Consider the following 16066-nt stretch of genomic DNA (forward strand, 5'->3'; position numbering starts at 1 on the left):
AGGACCCACACAAGAAGGTTCTTCTCCTTTGAAACTTCCAGTTGTCCAGAGCCCACTTTAACATCCACAGACCCCATCTGAGGCCTGCACAAGATGCAAACACAGTACATGAAAACTGTATTCAGATTTAAAGTAGTCTAAGAGGTGTTCAGTATAATGTTGATCTATGACACAACATCACTTCCAATTTTTATTTTGTCACCATATTTCACAGTGCTGCAGTGGGGCTGCACAATTCTGTAATAAATGTGATTTTCTTGCTTAGAATTGATATTGTGAGAGTCTGCATTGAGAGCAGCCATTGAACGTGAATGCACGCAGAAACCAAGGGAATTGTTTCGTGATGTGTGCGATTCCATTGCTTCGCGTTCACGTCTGGACCCTAACGGACGTTAGTTTAAAAACTGTCAATGACAAAACAATAAAATGATCTTTGTAAATTGTTTTACACGTGGAACATTTAACAAATTGTGATAAGTGTGTATACATTTTTTGGAACACCCTGTAAAATACAGATGGACTCACACAGTGTATTAATAACACGACAAGATGCACGCTATATCGTACGCGAACCTAAACTGTTAGCATGCTAGCACCTAACACGAAACCACTGTCTATGCAAGTTTATACTTTTGAAAATATCGTAAAAATATAACGTGCTAATTTTAGCATGCTAGTATTGTTAACATGCTAGCTGTTAGAATGCTCACAGGGAACATTAAAAAGTTTACACAAAAGTTTATAACTTTTGAAAATAACAAAAAAGTAACATGCTAATTTTAGCATGATAATAATGCTAACATGACTGTTACCATACTAACACCTAGTGTAATAGCACTTGCTGATGATTGAAGTTTACACTGCTTAAATGCTAGCATGCTAACATTAGCATATTCACAGTGATAACATGCTAACTATTAACTGCGATAATACCAGAAAAAAGGGCTACAATGCTAACATGTTAATGTTAGCATACAAGCATGCTAACCGTTAGCATGTTAACATTGACGATAAAAACAATGTCTATATAAGTTTATACATTTCCAAATAGCAACAATGCTAACATGCTAATAGCTAGCATGGTAACCTGAAAACAGTACATGTTTAAGTATGTTTTTATATTTGAAAAAAACAAAAGCTAACATGCTAACACCTAGCATGCTCGTGCTGCTAACATGCTAATGTTAGCTACACAAGCTTCTAGTCAAAGTCAAGGTAGAGTGTTTTCTTTTTGTCACATCTTACTATTCTGTGGTTAACTTCTTTTTACACTTGTGTGACAATTAAGCACAACACCCAGGAGGCTCGCATTGCTCATCATGCCTCATCAAAAGGTGGAAGTATATTTCTATTTCCAATATTTCCCATGAGAAACTTTGTTTTGAAATCTGTAAATGAACAAATGACCTGTAATGAACTCTGTTTGACCTTCCACAGTATCTATTCACTGACCTTGGCCTTCACTGAGTAAATGATGATAAGGTGTGATGATATAGGAAAAATGGCATAAGATTAAAAAAAAAAAGATTGTTTACCTGTTAAAAAAAGGCAGGCGTGCTTCACAGTACTCAAAACTATTCTTTACACTTTCATGAAGTTTGAGAGTCACTGACACAAGAAAGTGGTTTTCCTCCTCCTTTAGTTGATATGACCCCAGTATAGGGGGAACAGGGACCTGTGGAAGATTTAGGACTTATTAGCCAAAGAAGGTAGGCAAAGTGTGCTCAACTTAGCTGTCTGCTTGTAACCTGCGATGTGTAGCCACAAAGTCGAAACGGCTCCAAAGGTGGAGAGAAAGGAAACTTGTAAGGTCCTGAGAAAGATGAGCCATCGTCGTTATCAACACTGCATGCTGTTAAGATATTGGAATCCAGTGAGGTGACGCAGGGATGCACCAGGATGTCCTGCAGTGGTGATCCATTAGGTGGTAGCGTGAGGGTCACTGTCACATTTGGGAGCACCCCCTCTACTTCACACTGTTGAAAGTAAGACAAAGTACACTGAAGGAGACTGACAGCGAGTAAAAATGTTGTTTTGCTTTAGACCTTACTTTGCACATCACTGTGCCGTACACATCCCACATGTCCTGTCTACTCGGGTCACCATATTGCATCGAGCGCACAGTTTCAGTCAGTGTTATGTTGACGACAGCACGCCCTTTGTGGAAACCAGTCTTCCAGACTGGCTGTTTCTGGTTCCCAGCTGGAGCAGGCACAGAAGATGAAGCAAGTACCCCCAGAGAGGGCACATCTAGCGGCATACCAAAAGGGCAAACATGCAGGAGCACAGAGGGCAGCACTGCCAGACGAGAGGCTATGACCTCACTATCAACCTTACCCCCTGAGTCCAGGAGGAAATTCTGTAATCCATTCAGAAATGTGATGCCCAGTGAGACAGACAGCAGGTTGGTTAAAGGCGGCCTGGGCTCAGCGGGGACGTCCACTAGACACAGGCAAGCTAGAATGAGAGGTCCATGAGTGATGACCAACACTGGCCAGAGTGTTCCCTGGCCAGGACCGTCCACACACAGCTCATAAACAGGTGTACGCGGGCAGCGCCGACAATCATCTCTGAGAAGAACGAATGGTTTAGGTGGGTCTGACAGGCCGAGCTCAGTAAGCAGGAGTCTGAGCACAGTGCTGTCCTCTGGAACAGCTACATACAAGGAGCCTGCTAGTATCTTTGCACGGTGTTCCACCGTCGAAAACCTCCTGTGAGTGGACATGGAACACAAGCAGCTAAAATTAGTGTGATATACTATGAGTACACTCCTACTGTCATATGTAATAATATATCAAACAGATTGAAGACAAATTAAAACAGATAAATAAAGCTACGTACGAACCTTGAAAAGCGCACTGAAGCATTTTCCCCTTTATCTTGATAAATAATCCACAAAGCACGAAAACTCATTTATCTAGTTGAACTGAACAGAAGCTACAGAAATACAGACAAGTTTCCAAAAAGTAAAATTCTAATTTTGTAATTTAATCAACTGACTTATATGTTACTGAAAACATCACAGACTCACAGCGACTGTACTTCCTGTTGCTGTCTCATGTGACAAACAAGCGCCAATCACCTGACAAAGACGCATGCGCACTTGCGTGGATTGGTCACCGTCTCCACCCTTCTCTACCATACAGGAAGCTGGACTGCTAACCAGCTAGCTGTCAACAAAGAGCAAAATTGTTTGAAATTAGCAAATCCATGTGGAGGTCGGCCGCAGTGCCGACCTTGCTCTCCTCCCTCCACGTTGTATTCCGTCACGGCGCCAGCTGATTCTTAAACATGGCGACGACTCCTCAGCTGTTCGAGGTAAAATGATTGCTGCTGTCCTGAGTTGTGTTAGCTCTGAGTAGCTAGGTGGCTAACCACCCGAGCTTCTTATTAATCTGCATACACTTTGTGTATCTGTATGTATTATGAATTTACGAATTAATATAATGGCTCGGTGTGTTGTGCTGATTATCAAAACTGTTCATTTTAAAACAATGCCATTAGAGGTAGTTTAATATCGCTGGCATGCTGATAAAGAAAATCTTTTCTGGTTGCTGTAAGATGATCGAAGCTATTATTTATTTGTGCATATTAGGAGCCCTTTGATGCAGATGAGTACATTGAAAGATTGGCATGGAGGACACCTGGAGGAGGCTCCAAAGGAGGAGCTGAGGCATTTGACCCCAAACGGTACTGATTTATTATTTCTTTAATTAAAAAAAACATATATAAACTGCACACCTTAAGTCATCAGACAAAGCGACTTATGCAAAATTATACATAAAATTATACATTGGCCTATAAGGTAGCAGATGGTCATCTCAACTCCAGTAACAGTAGCCAAAAATTCACAAAAAAAATGTCTTGCTGTTTAATAAGTCACTATTAAGAACACTATCAATGTTTGACAGCAAACAAATGCTTAAATTAAATACTTACTGGACATCATTGAATGTGAACCTTATTTTGACAAAGTAAGAGTTTAATCCTATGTTAATGGTTTATAAACGTAGTTAGCATCATTATTTATATCATACAGCACTTTTCATTAGGGATGTCCCGATCCACATTATTTGGCTTCCCATTTGATTTTTTTTTTATAATCTTGCTGATCTGATCTGATCTGATCTGATCCTTTTTAAAAAATGTTTTTTTAATAATAATAAGCTTTCGTTCTGCTTTTTCTGTTATCATTTTTTAGAATTCTGTTTTTTACCTTAACACTTATTTTACCAGCATAGAGTGTGTGCTATTTGGGTTAGTGAATAAAATGTCCATGAATGAAATGCAAAACTCCTTAGATTTATTGATGCAATACATCATTGGCCCATTTTGTCCAGTAATTGAGAAATGGGTGTAGCTTAGCTAACTTTTCTAATGGGATGTCAGCCTCAGCACATACTGCTACAAAATCCTCAATAAACTGAAATGTCCGTGATTGTGATTAAGGAAAATGTAGTCAGACATATTTCCAATCGCATTTTTAATGTAAGATATTTTTATGACGCCCTTATTTTGTTTACACAATTACAAAAATGTGACAAAGAGCGCTTTTATTTTGAAGGCCGGAAGTGTGTTGCGTGTGTTGAGAATTGCAATTGACGGTTGATATGAGCTGGGTGCAAGAATAAACGTGCCTCTCGGCCTTTTTCATTCAGAACCTGCACGTCGTCAGTGGGCATTGTAAAATGGTCCTTACATTAAAGCGGTAAAACACAACACAGTGAAAATATACTCATCCAGCCTGAGTCTCTCTCACACACACACACACACAGCGGCACTAGCACGCTCCGCCTAAACCCCGCTAGCTTCCATTCATGCTCCGTAAGAGTGGAGTTTCCAAGGATTTTTGCCACCGTTTCGACATGTTTGCATATTGTAATTCCGCGATTCTGTTAAAGCGGAAGTCATAGGGCTCTAGAATCTTCAATACAATAGTATTTTATTGACAGTCCATAGTGTAAACAACCAGCGGGAAGAGCGGCACTTCCCGGCAGCTCCCCACACCGTGACACAGCAGTCCTGGCACAGTGAGGGGGAACTACTGCTTTAGCTACGGAGCCGAATATCCAACATCTAACAGCTAACTTCACCACGGTACACCGTGGACATGTCTGCATGGTAACGCTGCGTTTTCTTCTTCTTCCTGGTGGCGGGAATCGAGTGGCAACCAGTTTTGAGGTGCATTACCGCACCTACCGTGTTGGAGTGTGGCCCAGAGTTACGAATGTTATATGGCAACCGGATCGGCCTGATCTCGTAGCGGATGCCGATATTATCCAATCTTCAAAATACAGTGGATCACCGATCCCAATCCGGAAGATCGGATAGGGACATCCATACTTTTAAGTTTACAGTCACTATTTTTGAGTCACTTTTGAGTCATAGATACTGTATCTAGGTAGATATTTTATTACTCTCCAAGATAACTATTGTCAACTTGTAATCAATCAAATTTGTGTAAAGATAAATGCATTTGAAATAGTATTTAAAAGTCGTTTTATGTGAAGTAAACCTGAAGTATACATTTTTTTATTGGGGTGCTGATTTAAGGGACAAATAGGATAAAATGCCTGCGATTGGCTGGCGGCCGGTCCAGGGTGTACTCCGCCTCTCGCCCATAAGTCAACTGTAATAGGCTCCAGCATACCGCCGCGACCCTAATGAGGATAAGCGGCATAGAAAATGGATGGATGGATAGGATAAAATGCCTAGAAAAAAGAAAGATCCCAAAGCTGAATGTGGCAAATTTTTAATGTAATTAATTGAACAAAAAGAATTTGATCTGCACTGAATTGTGTTGTTTACAGTACATTTGGTGAGTAAGTTATTTTCTTTAAGCACAAATGCCACAACACCTAAATTATATATGTGTTTATCCCTCTTACCTTATTTACTTCCTCCATTAAACTGTTGCCACCACCTCATTGAAAGCTCTTAGTGGGGAGTCAGAGACAACGTATCTTCGGAGGCCACCACTTTTGAGTCACCAACCCGGGAATGAGTGTCTACTGGGAAAGGCTGGGAGATGTCTTTAAGCTGCAGCCATTGCTTAAGGAATTAGTCAGAAGATTATACACTCATCATTTCGGGATGTTTCCTGCTCTGTGAAATATGCTGCTGACTTAGAACATTTGCTCTGCAGCCCTCATGGCGCTTGAAAATGCAGCCGACGAAGCTGCTTGAGCTTCTTAAGGCTGGGCTACCCACGAATTAAGCATCTGACATTATTCTCTAACTAATAACAGCTGTACATCTGTGAGGTCAGTGGGACAAGTTTAACCGTGTGGACTCAATTACTTTTCCAGGCAAACTGGGTGTTTTTAAACTGTGGATCATTCCCGTTCGAAGTTCTGTGTCTTAACCGTTTTTCCTTGCATAACAGGTTGTTGGAAGAGTTTGAGAACCACATTGAGGAACTGAAGCAGCTGGATGAGAAAATTCAGCGGCGGGTTGAAAAACTGGAACATCAGTGTCACCGTGAGGCTAAGGAATTTGCCCACAAAGTGCAGGACTTGCAGAGGAGCAACCAGGTGTGTTGTTTGACCCACTTGGACATAGGGTTTGGTATCGTTTAGGTCAGTGGTTCCCAAACTTTACAGTGGCGTACCCCGTCAGACATTTGACCTGAAGCCATGTGCCCCCTACTCCTGCACACTTAAAAAACACACACCTATTTACCTTAATTAACTTGAAATATCGAACATAATTAACTGGTTAATTAATTTTATAGGAATTCCGGGTCAAAAATGTGTATTTTGCATGGTCACATTTTGATAAAGTTTGACATGAGCACTGATAAATAGATTGGTAATCATCCTGCATATTGTTTATTCCAGTCTAATGTTGGCATACTTCTGTTTGAATGGGTTGAATTTGAGCATCACTTTTTTTTGCCCACTTACGATGACTATGGTTTAAGCTTGCATATTAATTCAATACCAAGTTGAAGGGGAAAGTTTAACAATCACGATAAAGCAGTAAACGAAGTACAGAAATGCATGCAACCAACCAGAACGCTTCATTTTCAGTCACTCACAGTGACAGGTTTTCACCGCTGCGCCGTGCAGGGATTGGAACACCAATATAAACGAAATCTTCAAGGTGAAACATTCTCAATGCACAAAATAATCATCAAACGTACGGTACTTATTTGTTCATAGAACAACGAACAACTTCATGCTCTGTCTCCTTTCTGCTTTCTGCTCCGTTCTCCTGGTGCCGTGAGGCGTTCACTCGTAATTGTGAATGTTGGGTGCTACTTGTTTTTTCACGTACCCAGTATTACAATTGGTGCGTACGCCACTTTGGGAAGCTATGGTTTAGATATTATCTGATACCGGTGCTTTTGAAATGGCGCCATTGCCGGTACTAAACTAATTTTGTTTTTTTATTCTATAGAATTTTGTGACTCACAAGTTCACCAGTATTGTCATTTAAATAGTCATTTAAATACTTACTAATACAATAATATAAATAAAATGATAATGAAGTAATACATTAACCTATATGAAAAACTAATTGTGATAATTATTGCAGAAAAACAGCAGTAATTGCAAGATTTTACAGTAGTTTACATGCATACATTCCACACAATTCCATAAGAAATTGATAAGTGATACACAATTGTGACGATGTTAGACCACCGTTACAACAGTGTTTGCTAGTTAATCCTACATGTCTACATGAGTCGTGTTTTAACTGAGAAAGTGAAGTTACTGACAAGACATTACTTACACAAGATCACCTTCAAGCATCTGTTGCAAGTGGCTGAGTATGCATCTTTTGAGGTGAAGTACATCCAAACTTTTGAGTGTTTCAGCCTGAGCAGTTTAGCTAGATTCTCACCGCCGTCTGTGCAGGTCAAAAACTAGCATCAAGTGTAACACTGTTTTGACAGATGAATCCAGAATTCAGCGGCAGTAACTACACCCCATTTTTGCCTCATTTCAGTGTCACTAAATTAATAGTATCAATTAATTAATAGTAACTATTAATTTAGTCCCGATAAGTTTTTCGGTCTGATTCTTACCGTTTGCATCAACACCGGTGCCATTATGGTACAGAGAATTGATCCCCATCCCAACTTCGGCACCTTTTAAAAGATTACATCACAAATGTTTCTTCCCCCTCTTCTGTCAGGTGGCTTTCCAGCATTTTCAGGAGCTGGATGAGCATATCAGTTATGTGGCAACTAAAGTTTGTCACCTTGGCGACCAGCTGGAAGGAGTGAACACTCCACGACAGCGGGCTGTAGAGGCTCAGCGTCTAATGACCTACTTCAACGAATTCTTGGATGGGGAGCTACGTAGTGACGTCTTCAATAACCCAGACAAGGTGGGTATGATGTTCCCTCCCTCGGTGTGTTTATATGTTTGTGTGTGAGACCATTGAGGAGGAATCCTGCTTTGATGTTGCCTGAGGTGAGACTGAAGAGCATTATGAAGTAAACCACACATAATAACCTGTCAAGTTCATCCCCCCAAGTTGCATCCCATAGTTAATTAGGATTAATAAACTGTCATGTGCTGTTTGCCATTAGTTTCCTGATTGACGAGCATGGATGTCAGTGGCTTCTTGTCAACCCTAATTACATTTATAGTACGTATTTTATCAGAGCAAAGATGTGGTAGCAGCAAGCACCCACAGCAGTCATATAGACCACAGATGCACTCAAAGTTACACCGGAGAGTTTGTGGTGGTTTTACATTCACTCCTATTAGTAGGACTGTCATGAGTAGATCAGCGAGTGTAGGGGTCCATCTCAGAGTCAAGAGCTTTTTTTCCAGAAAGGGATGCAGAAACATCTGTCTAGATTCCCTTTCCTGATCATACCTGCAGATGAGGGAGGAAAAGAAAAAGTTTCAAGTGAATAGCTGGAGGGGAATGGCTTTGCTAATCCTCCTGAAAGGGAGGGCTGGCCCGCCAGCGTGGAGACAAGTGCTGCTAAACCCTGACTGCAGGGAGACGGCTACATTACTTACATGGGATTTAGCTAATCTTAGCTGGGGGACAGATACTTAGAAAACCTTCGCTGAGCAGAAAGGCTGGATCCTTCTCACGGGAGCAGAGTAATGATGTTAGCTGAGGCAGGCATCTGCGGGAACAGAGGAGTTGCAGACGGCGGGCCTTTCGCGGGTCCGGGGCTTTTTACAGTCAGCGTGTATGTCAGGCGGGGTGAGGGGGGGTGGGGCGGGGGGTTTGGTTCGACAGGGGCCCCCCATTTTTTTTTTCAGACAGATATCCCTGGTCGGACAGATTATTGAAGGCGATTTGGAATCCTGCAGGATTATAGGCCATTGAGAAAAGGCATGGCAATAAAGAGCTGGATGTGCTGCTAAGTCAGGACCGCTGGTGCCGATGCCCAGGTGAGCGCTGCCTGTTATCAGCTCGCTGTTCAACACAGAGAGGCGGAGGAGGGCTGTTTTAAGATGATGATCCCCCAAGTGGACACACTGCCGGCGGCCTTCCTGCTTTATTTCAGAAATGTCCACCTCTCATGGTCATGATGGGCTAGCTCACTCTCTCTCTCTCTCTCGTTTCTCCCCCACGCTGACTTCCTCTCCCTTCTGCTTCCTTCTTCAGATTAAAGAGGCTGCTGATATCATTCAGAAGCTGCATCTCATTGCCCAGGAGCTGCCATTCGACAGGTGAGTCAGGCATCCTGGAGGCAGCTTTAGACAAGGGCACTGTCAAACAAGGGGAAGGTGCTGTATTAAGCATGTAAACTGTTCCTCACTGTCTAAGCCGATTGAAGAATTTCACATATTTAAATTGGAATTTCATTTTTTAATGGGGTTCTGGAAACAAAGCTCTGACTTGTATATGTACATACATGGGACACTTCATTAGGTACTTATGTATTTATTAAAAATGCTAATAGTTAGATAATAGTGCTCAGTTTTGATTGACACTTTCAGAGCGTTGTTAATTTATTATTTTTATAATTGTTGTAGCTTGCTGTGGTGTAGAAGTGGATGGCATCACAGAGCTGTTTCTAATTTTTTGCTTGTGTAAAATACGCTACAGTATGATAAACACATTTCTGGCCCTCCCATGTATCTAAACTACCAAAATGATCTGAATATAAGACGAGCCCTCGTTTTCAAGACCCGTTTTAGGAAAAAATATGGATGGTCAAAGACAAAAGGAATCTTTTATTTAATCATGTGTTCAATATTAGTGAAATTATATTTCCATTTTAAAAAAAAAACAAAAAAACAAATCAAATTTCTTATCTGCTCATCAGTTTGATGACTCTGCTTGATCACCATAATCTTAAAATCTTAAAATTAGCATCATAACTCTGTTGTCTGCCAACTTGCTCACCCTTTGAGACTTAGTCAGTGGTTTGTGTGATTGATGGGATGAAAAGCCCTCGCTGTGACATCATCCAAATGTTGCTCTGCATGTCTAAATCCGTAGACCATGAATATAAGACGACCTGTCTTTTTCAGACTGTTTCTAGGCAAAAAATATTGTCTAACAATTTGGGTCAATACAGTAACTCTGTTATACTCCCATCAAAACTGAAAACATTTTTATTGTTGTGTTTTTTGATCCATCTCTTGATTTCATTAGATTATGTATGTGCTTTGTGTATGTAATGAAGTGACTTGTGGAATTGATTGTGACATACACACACACACACACACACTAATCATCTTTATGGTTAATTTTGTGATTTCCAGATTTGCAGATGTTAAAGCCAAAATTGCAAGTAAGTTTACCACATGCCTTGCATCTACAATAATCTGCACTAAAAGGTTATTTTGTGAGCAATATTTTTTTTGTTGTTGTTTTTTTGACAATATTGTTGTTTTCAGGTAAGTACCATGACCTGGAGCGGCAGTTAATCCAGGAGTTTACTGCTGCCCAACGCAGGGGCGAGATTGGACGTATGCGGGAGGTGGCAGCAGTTCTCCTACATTTCAAGGTGACCCCAAGATGTAGTTTGTGTTTTGTCAGTCAATCTTCCCTGTAACCATTTATACATGATGGTTTCATCTGTTAGGTAAAGAGCAATTTCTAAAAAAAAAAGTAACACTTGTGAATGTTTCTAAAGGGCTATGCACACTGTGTGGATGTCTACATCAAACAATGTCAGGAAGTAAGTGATTTTTCCGAGGCTTATTCATCAGTTGGGACAAATATTTGGATTAAACTTTCATATTTATCGTAGGGTGCGTACATGAGGAATGATGTGTTTGAGGACACAGCAGTCCTCTGCCAGAGGGTCAACAAACAAGTCGGTGAGGTGTTCAGCAGCCCGGAGACCGTCATGGCTAAACTGATCCAGAATATCTTTGAAAACAAATTACAGGTACCTCTGGTGTCTTCAGGTTATTAAAGCAACTGTCCTCATTTGGACTTTCATTCATTGGATTCTGACTGGCTTTGTGTGTGCAGGCCCACGTCAGGGAAAAACTGGATGGCACACGACATTCTGATGTGGAACAATACCTCAAGAACCTCTATGACCTTTACACTAGGTAAGTCACTGCTCTTGTTATTTCATTTCTGTGCACACAGAAGTCTTCACCCTTATGCATTGTGTCCCCAAATTCTCCAGAACCACTGTGTTGGCCCCCAAGCTGACTGAGTTCAATCTGGGCTCTGACAAGCACACCTTCCTGTCCAAGCTCATAAAGAGCATCTTCTCCTCCTACCTGGAAAGCTACATTGACATGGAGAAGGACTACCTTCGCACTCGCGGAGCCATGATTCTGCAGCGCTACTACGACTCCAAGAACCACCAGAAACGCCCAATTGGCACTGGCAGGTCCGATTACATTGCATGGTTTATTCACTTACTGCCCGACAACTACATACTGATATTAAGGTATTTTCTATAGTATTCAAGAGCTAAAGGAGAGAATCAGACAACGCACCAACCTACCACTGGGCCCTAGTATTGACACCCATGGGGAGACATTTCTGTCACCAGAGTTGGTGGTCAACCTACTGCAGGAAACACGGCATGCCTTTGAGAGGTGTCACAAGGTGAGGCAACCGGCCCTGCTTGGGAGCAGTGTTTATATATTACATACACACTCCTGCTGTTTTCAATGCACGACTTGTGGTCTGTCTTCATTTGTGATAATGCAGCTTTCAGATCCTGCTGACCTGCCCAAGAATGCCTTCTCAATCTTCCTGCTGCTGGTTGAGCATCTGTGTGTGGAGCACATTGACTATGCTTTGGAGATCGGCCTCTCAGGTACAATCACCTATTTGCATGTTTGAGAACCAGGACACAGTAAGGTCTTATGGGTCTGCTAAATGATACAAGCTCTCCCCTAAACTTGCCATTTGAAGGATTGAGTTACTATGCTATTTTCTTTATTAGTCTTATTACTCTTATATGTTTCACTTTCACCCCCCCAGTTTTAGTGATGAGACTATTTTTGGCCTGTAATGGACAGGCCTTTAAATGCATTGTTTAATCATATTCTCAATATCTCTCTCGCTCTCGTTCTTGCTTTTCATACAGCAATCCCCTCTGCTGATGCCAAGAACGCCAACTTGTACTTCCTGGATGTGGTCCAACAGGCAAACTCTATATTTCACTTGTTTGACAAGCAGTTCAATGACCAGCTTATGCCTCTAATAAGGTTGGTCCAAGGTTAAAGAGTTTAGAATATTTAATATACACTAACTGGCCACAGCATTGCTGTATCAACAAGGTTTTTTTGGCTAACTACACGAGGGGGCAAGTGTAGTTTCCTTTCAGTATGGTTCCCAAATTTTTCGCAGTTGCGTACCCCTTCAGATATCTGACTGGAAGTCATGTACCCCCTATTCCTGCACATTTAAAAAACATAAACCACACAATGAAACATATTTGATATATTATTAAATATACGGTATATTATGACATTATCTTAAAATGGAGAGGGTTTTAGAGGGGTAAGATCTCCTAGCAGGTCTTCTGTTTGGATTTATTTATAACAAGTGGTGACAAGCTGTGGTGAAATGTGGTGAACTGTAATCTTTATGCTCATTTGCTGTGCTTTGGTCTGCAACAGCATGGACATAATCAGCACAATGCAACTAATGTTACACGTAAAAGTAGCAATTATAAATAATTAATAACAAAGGCACATAACGTGCAGAAATCAATAAGTAAATTCAATACGAGGCTTAGTACTGGGCCAAATGGACATATGAGCACATGTAGCATGAGATTATGCCCAAAGCAAAAATGCACAGCAGGACAGAGCTAACATTATTAAACCTCACCTCTGTGCATTTATGCATAGCATTAACATTTGTGAACAAGGACGAGGTGAAAGGAAGAATACAGAATACACGTCTGCTTGTGTGGCGTCAGAGAAAGTCATACATATAAGTCTCAATGTGCGTCACACAGCACACAACTGTGGTGCTAATGTTGTCAAGCTTTTTTCAAGTTTTTCCATTTTTATTCACGTACCCCCTATGACAATCTGCCTACCCCACTTTGCGAAGCTAGGATCTACACCAGTGCAAACTGCAACTACATTAATAAACACTTGTCTTTGTAAAGGCAGAATCCATCCATCTTCTTTGCCGCTTATCCTCACGTGGGTTGCGGGGGTATTCTGGAGACTATACCTAGGCGAGAGGCAGGGTACTCCCTGGTCTGGTTTAAAGGCAGAGTGTTTGATACATCTCTTGTATTGGTTTGCATTACATTGTGCAGGTGTACATAATGAAGTGCCTAATAATAAGTTATTAAATAATTGCCATCTTAAATGACTAATCACATTAAGGTGGAAATATGACCTCTAAAATGTTGACATTTTGTGATCTGTGCTTGCAGTTCATCTCCAAAATTGGCTGAGTGTTTGCACAAGAAGAAAGAAGTAATAGAGCAGATGGAGGTGAAACTGGACACAGGAATAGACAGGTCAGTGTGTACTGACACACAACCTTCCTTTGTGGTGGCTTTGAAATGATGTATGTTGATGACTGATGTGGTTCTATGCTGCAGAACGCTAAACTGCATGGTGGGGCAAATGAAGCACATCTTGGCAACGGAACAGAAGAAGACTGACTTTAAGCCGGAGGATGAGAACAACGTCATGATCCAGTACACTACAGTAAGACAAGCACAGGCTAATAGATCTAATAAATGACTCAGCGTTTTTGCTTTTTAACAACCTCTTCCGCCCTCTTGTACCGGGCAGGCTTGCTCCAAGGTTTGCGCCTACGTCAGTCGGCAGGTGGAGCACGTGCGAAAGTCTATGGATGGCAAGAATGTGGACACGGTGCTGACGGAGTTGGGTGTTCGCTTCCACCGCCTCATCCACGAGCACTTGCAGCAGTACAGTTACAGCTCCATGGGAGGCATGCTAGCCATCTGCGACGTGGCTGAATACCGACGATGTGCCAAGGACTTCAGGGTGAGAGGGGGGCAGAGGTCCAGGGCAAAACATGGCCTTTTGTACAAACACTCTGCTTGTTCATTCTCTTCAAAAAGTAAGATGACTACTGATACTCTACTAGTTCCAGAACTAAGGATTATTATTGAAGTTGGAATGTTTAGTTCATAAAATTGCAATGGCCCAAAATCCACATACTTAAACCTTGTTTCTGTCATCTCTTGTGCTGCCTTTTTAATGGTGCTTGGAGTTTTCTTACATGTATGTGTGTCTGTTCTGCAGGTGCCTCTGGTGCTGCAGCTCTTTGACACTCTGCACGCCCTTTGTAACCTCCTGGTGGTTGCCCCTGACAACCTGAAGCAGGTGTGTTCAGGCGAACAGCTCACCAATCTGGACCGCAACCTTCTGCACGCCTTCGTCCAGCTTAGAGTGGACTACCGTTCAGCCCGACTGGGCCGTCACTTCAGCTAATGACTTGACCAACACCCACCTAACACCCTCCGTCCAGTACTGCGGTCCGCTGTCATGCTTCAATGAGTTTGAACTTTGCACTTTGGAGATAGACAACCTTTTTATTAGAGGATGCAATAGTCCAGCCCCAATATGCAGACTCTCCTAGGGATGACATCACAGACATGATGGCTTCTGCTCCTTGAATGTGGGATAATGTGCATTTTACCTGCTTTTTTTTTTCCTCCATGTTGATTTTTTTTCAAGATATTTAAATGTATATCGACTGTTTTTAAATGCTAATCTATCACCCATTCAAAACATATGACAGTAAAGGGACATTGATTTCTCTGCTTATGTACAAAAAACATTATTTTTGATTGTGCCAAATCTATACATTCTCTGGCTGCTCTTTTGCACCGGAATAAACCCTAAAGTTGCTTTAAAGTGAGCACTGTAAAGTCAAACACAGACAAGCCCATCGGGACTGAGCCAGACCAAGAAAGCATGCGATAGAGCTCTGTCTGGATAAGAGAGACACATGACCACCTCACCGACCTTTGAGCTCTGAGCACAAAGCAAAGGTCAAGATGCCACTGCAGTGAAGTGAGATCCCAACTATAAACAGGTCTGAGAACCTCACCAGAGGTTTTGGGTGGTCTTTTGTGTGCTCAGATGACTGCTGTGATGGGTCACTGAGTATGTGTCACTGTAATTGCACAGATCAACACTTGCTCAAAGACGTTCCCGTCTGGATCTGCACTGTTTCTGGGTCAGGGGAGATTTAAACATTGACCTCCTCTGATTTAAAGAAACGCACCAGGGAGGACTGGGCTCACTGGTTATTGCTGTCTTTTTGCACTACAATAGAAGGCAGATGATACCTGCTGCCTCCGCAAAGCTGCTCCCAATGTACAGTACTGCTGTTTACCTTAATCAGTGACTCATTAAACAAAAAAGATGCATTTTATCTTTGTCCCTATCCTGAAGCGGGGGAGCTGTGAAGCCAAAGTCGGCCCAGTGCTTTATTATGTGTGAATGTCACTTTCAAAGTGAAATGAAACAAGTCTCCATTTCTATAGAAGTCATCAAGTATTCATGGGAATTCTTGCCACCAGAGTAAAGTTCTTTCTTCGACTTGGGGAAGTGAGCGGAGCCAGAGGGGATTAGATATCTCTGACTTGATGAATTGTGTGCAGTAGTCATGGACGGGGGTGAGATAGAGACGCCTGAGAGCTCTGTTCCAGCTCCGG

General features: G+C 41.7%; 2 protein-coding genes across 2 annotated transcripts in view; one reads left to right on the plus strand and one right to left on the minus strand.

The window, feature by feature from the left end:
- ap5m1 (adaptor related protein complex 5 subunit mu 1) overlaps positions 1-3077 on the minus strand; it is a 5028-nt gene extending 1951 nt beyond the window's left edge. Inside the window, exons 1-5 of the mRNA XM_054797513.1 lie at positions 2846-3077; positions 2051-2711; positions 1749-1976; positions 1536-1675; positions 1-84 (exon numbers count right to left, since the gene is read on the minus strand). The exon at positions 1-84 is cut by the window's left edge and continues 2 nt beyond it. Of these exons, the coding sequence (XP_054653488.1) occupies positions 1-84; positions 1536-1675; positions 1749-1976; positions 2051-2711; positions 2846-2913 (1181 nt within the window). The 5' untranslated portion in view covers positions 2914-3077. The remainder of the gene's footprint in view (positions 85-1535; positions 1676-1748; positions 1977-2050; positions 2712-2845) is intronic.
- Positions 3078-3115: 38 nt separating this feature from the next.
- exoc5 (exocyst complex component 5) lies at positions 3116-15781 on the plus strand. Its single transcript, XM_054797511.1, has 18 exons — positions 3116-3318; positions 3596-3690; positions 6386-6533; positions 8143-8337; positions 9586-9650; positions 10692-10720; positions 10827-10936; positions 11066-11110; positions 11183-11323; positions 11410-11492; positions 11573-11782; positions 11856-12003; positions 12109-12217; positions 12491-12611; positions 13802-13888; positions 13973-14081; positions 14169-14384; positions 14646-15781. The coding sequence occupies exons 1-18, from the start codon at positions 3292-3294 to the stop codon at positions 14832-14834; spliced, it is 2127 nt and encodes a 708-aa protein (XP_054653486.1). The 5' UTR covers positions 3116-3291; the 3' UTR covers positions 14835-15781.
- Positions 15782-16066: the final 285 nt, after the last annotated feature.

Source organism: Dunckerocampus dactyliophorus, chromosome 13 (assembly GCF_027744805.1).
Source record: "Dunckerocampus dactyliophorus isolate RoL2022-P2 chromosome 13, RoL_Ddac_1.1, whole genome shotgun sequence".
In the NCBI taxonomy this organism is placed as follows: domain Eukaryota; kingdom Metazoa; phylum Chordata; class Actinopteri; order Syngnathiformes; family Syngnathidae; genus Dunckerocampus; species Dunckerocampus dactyliophorus.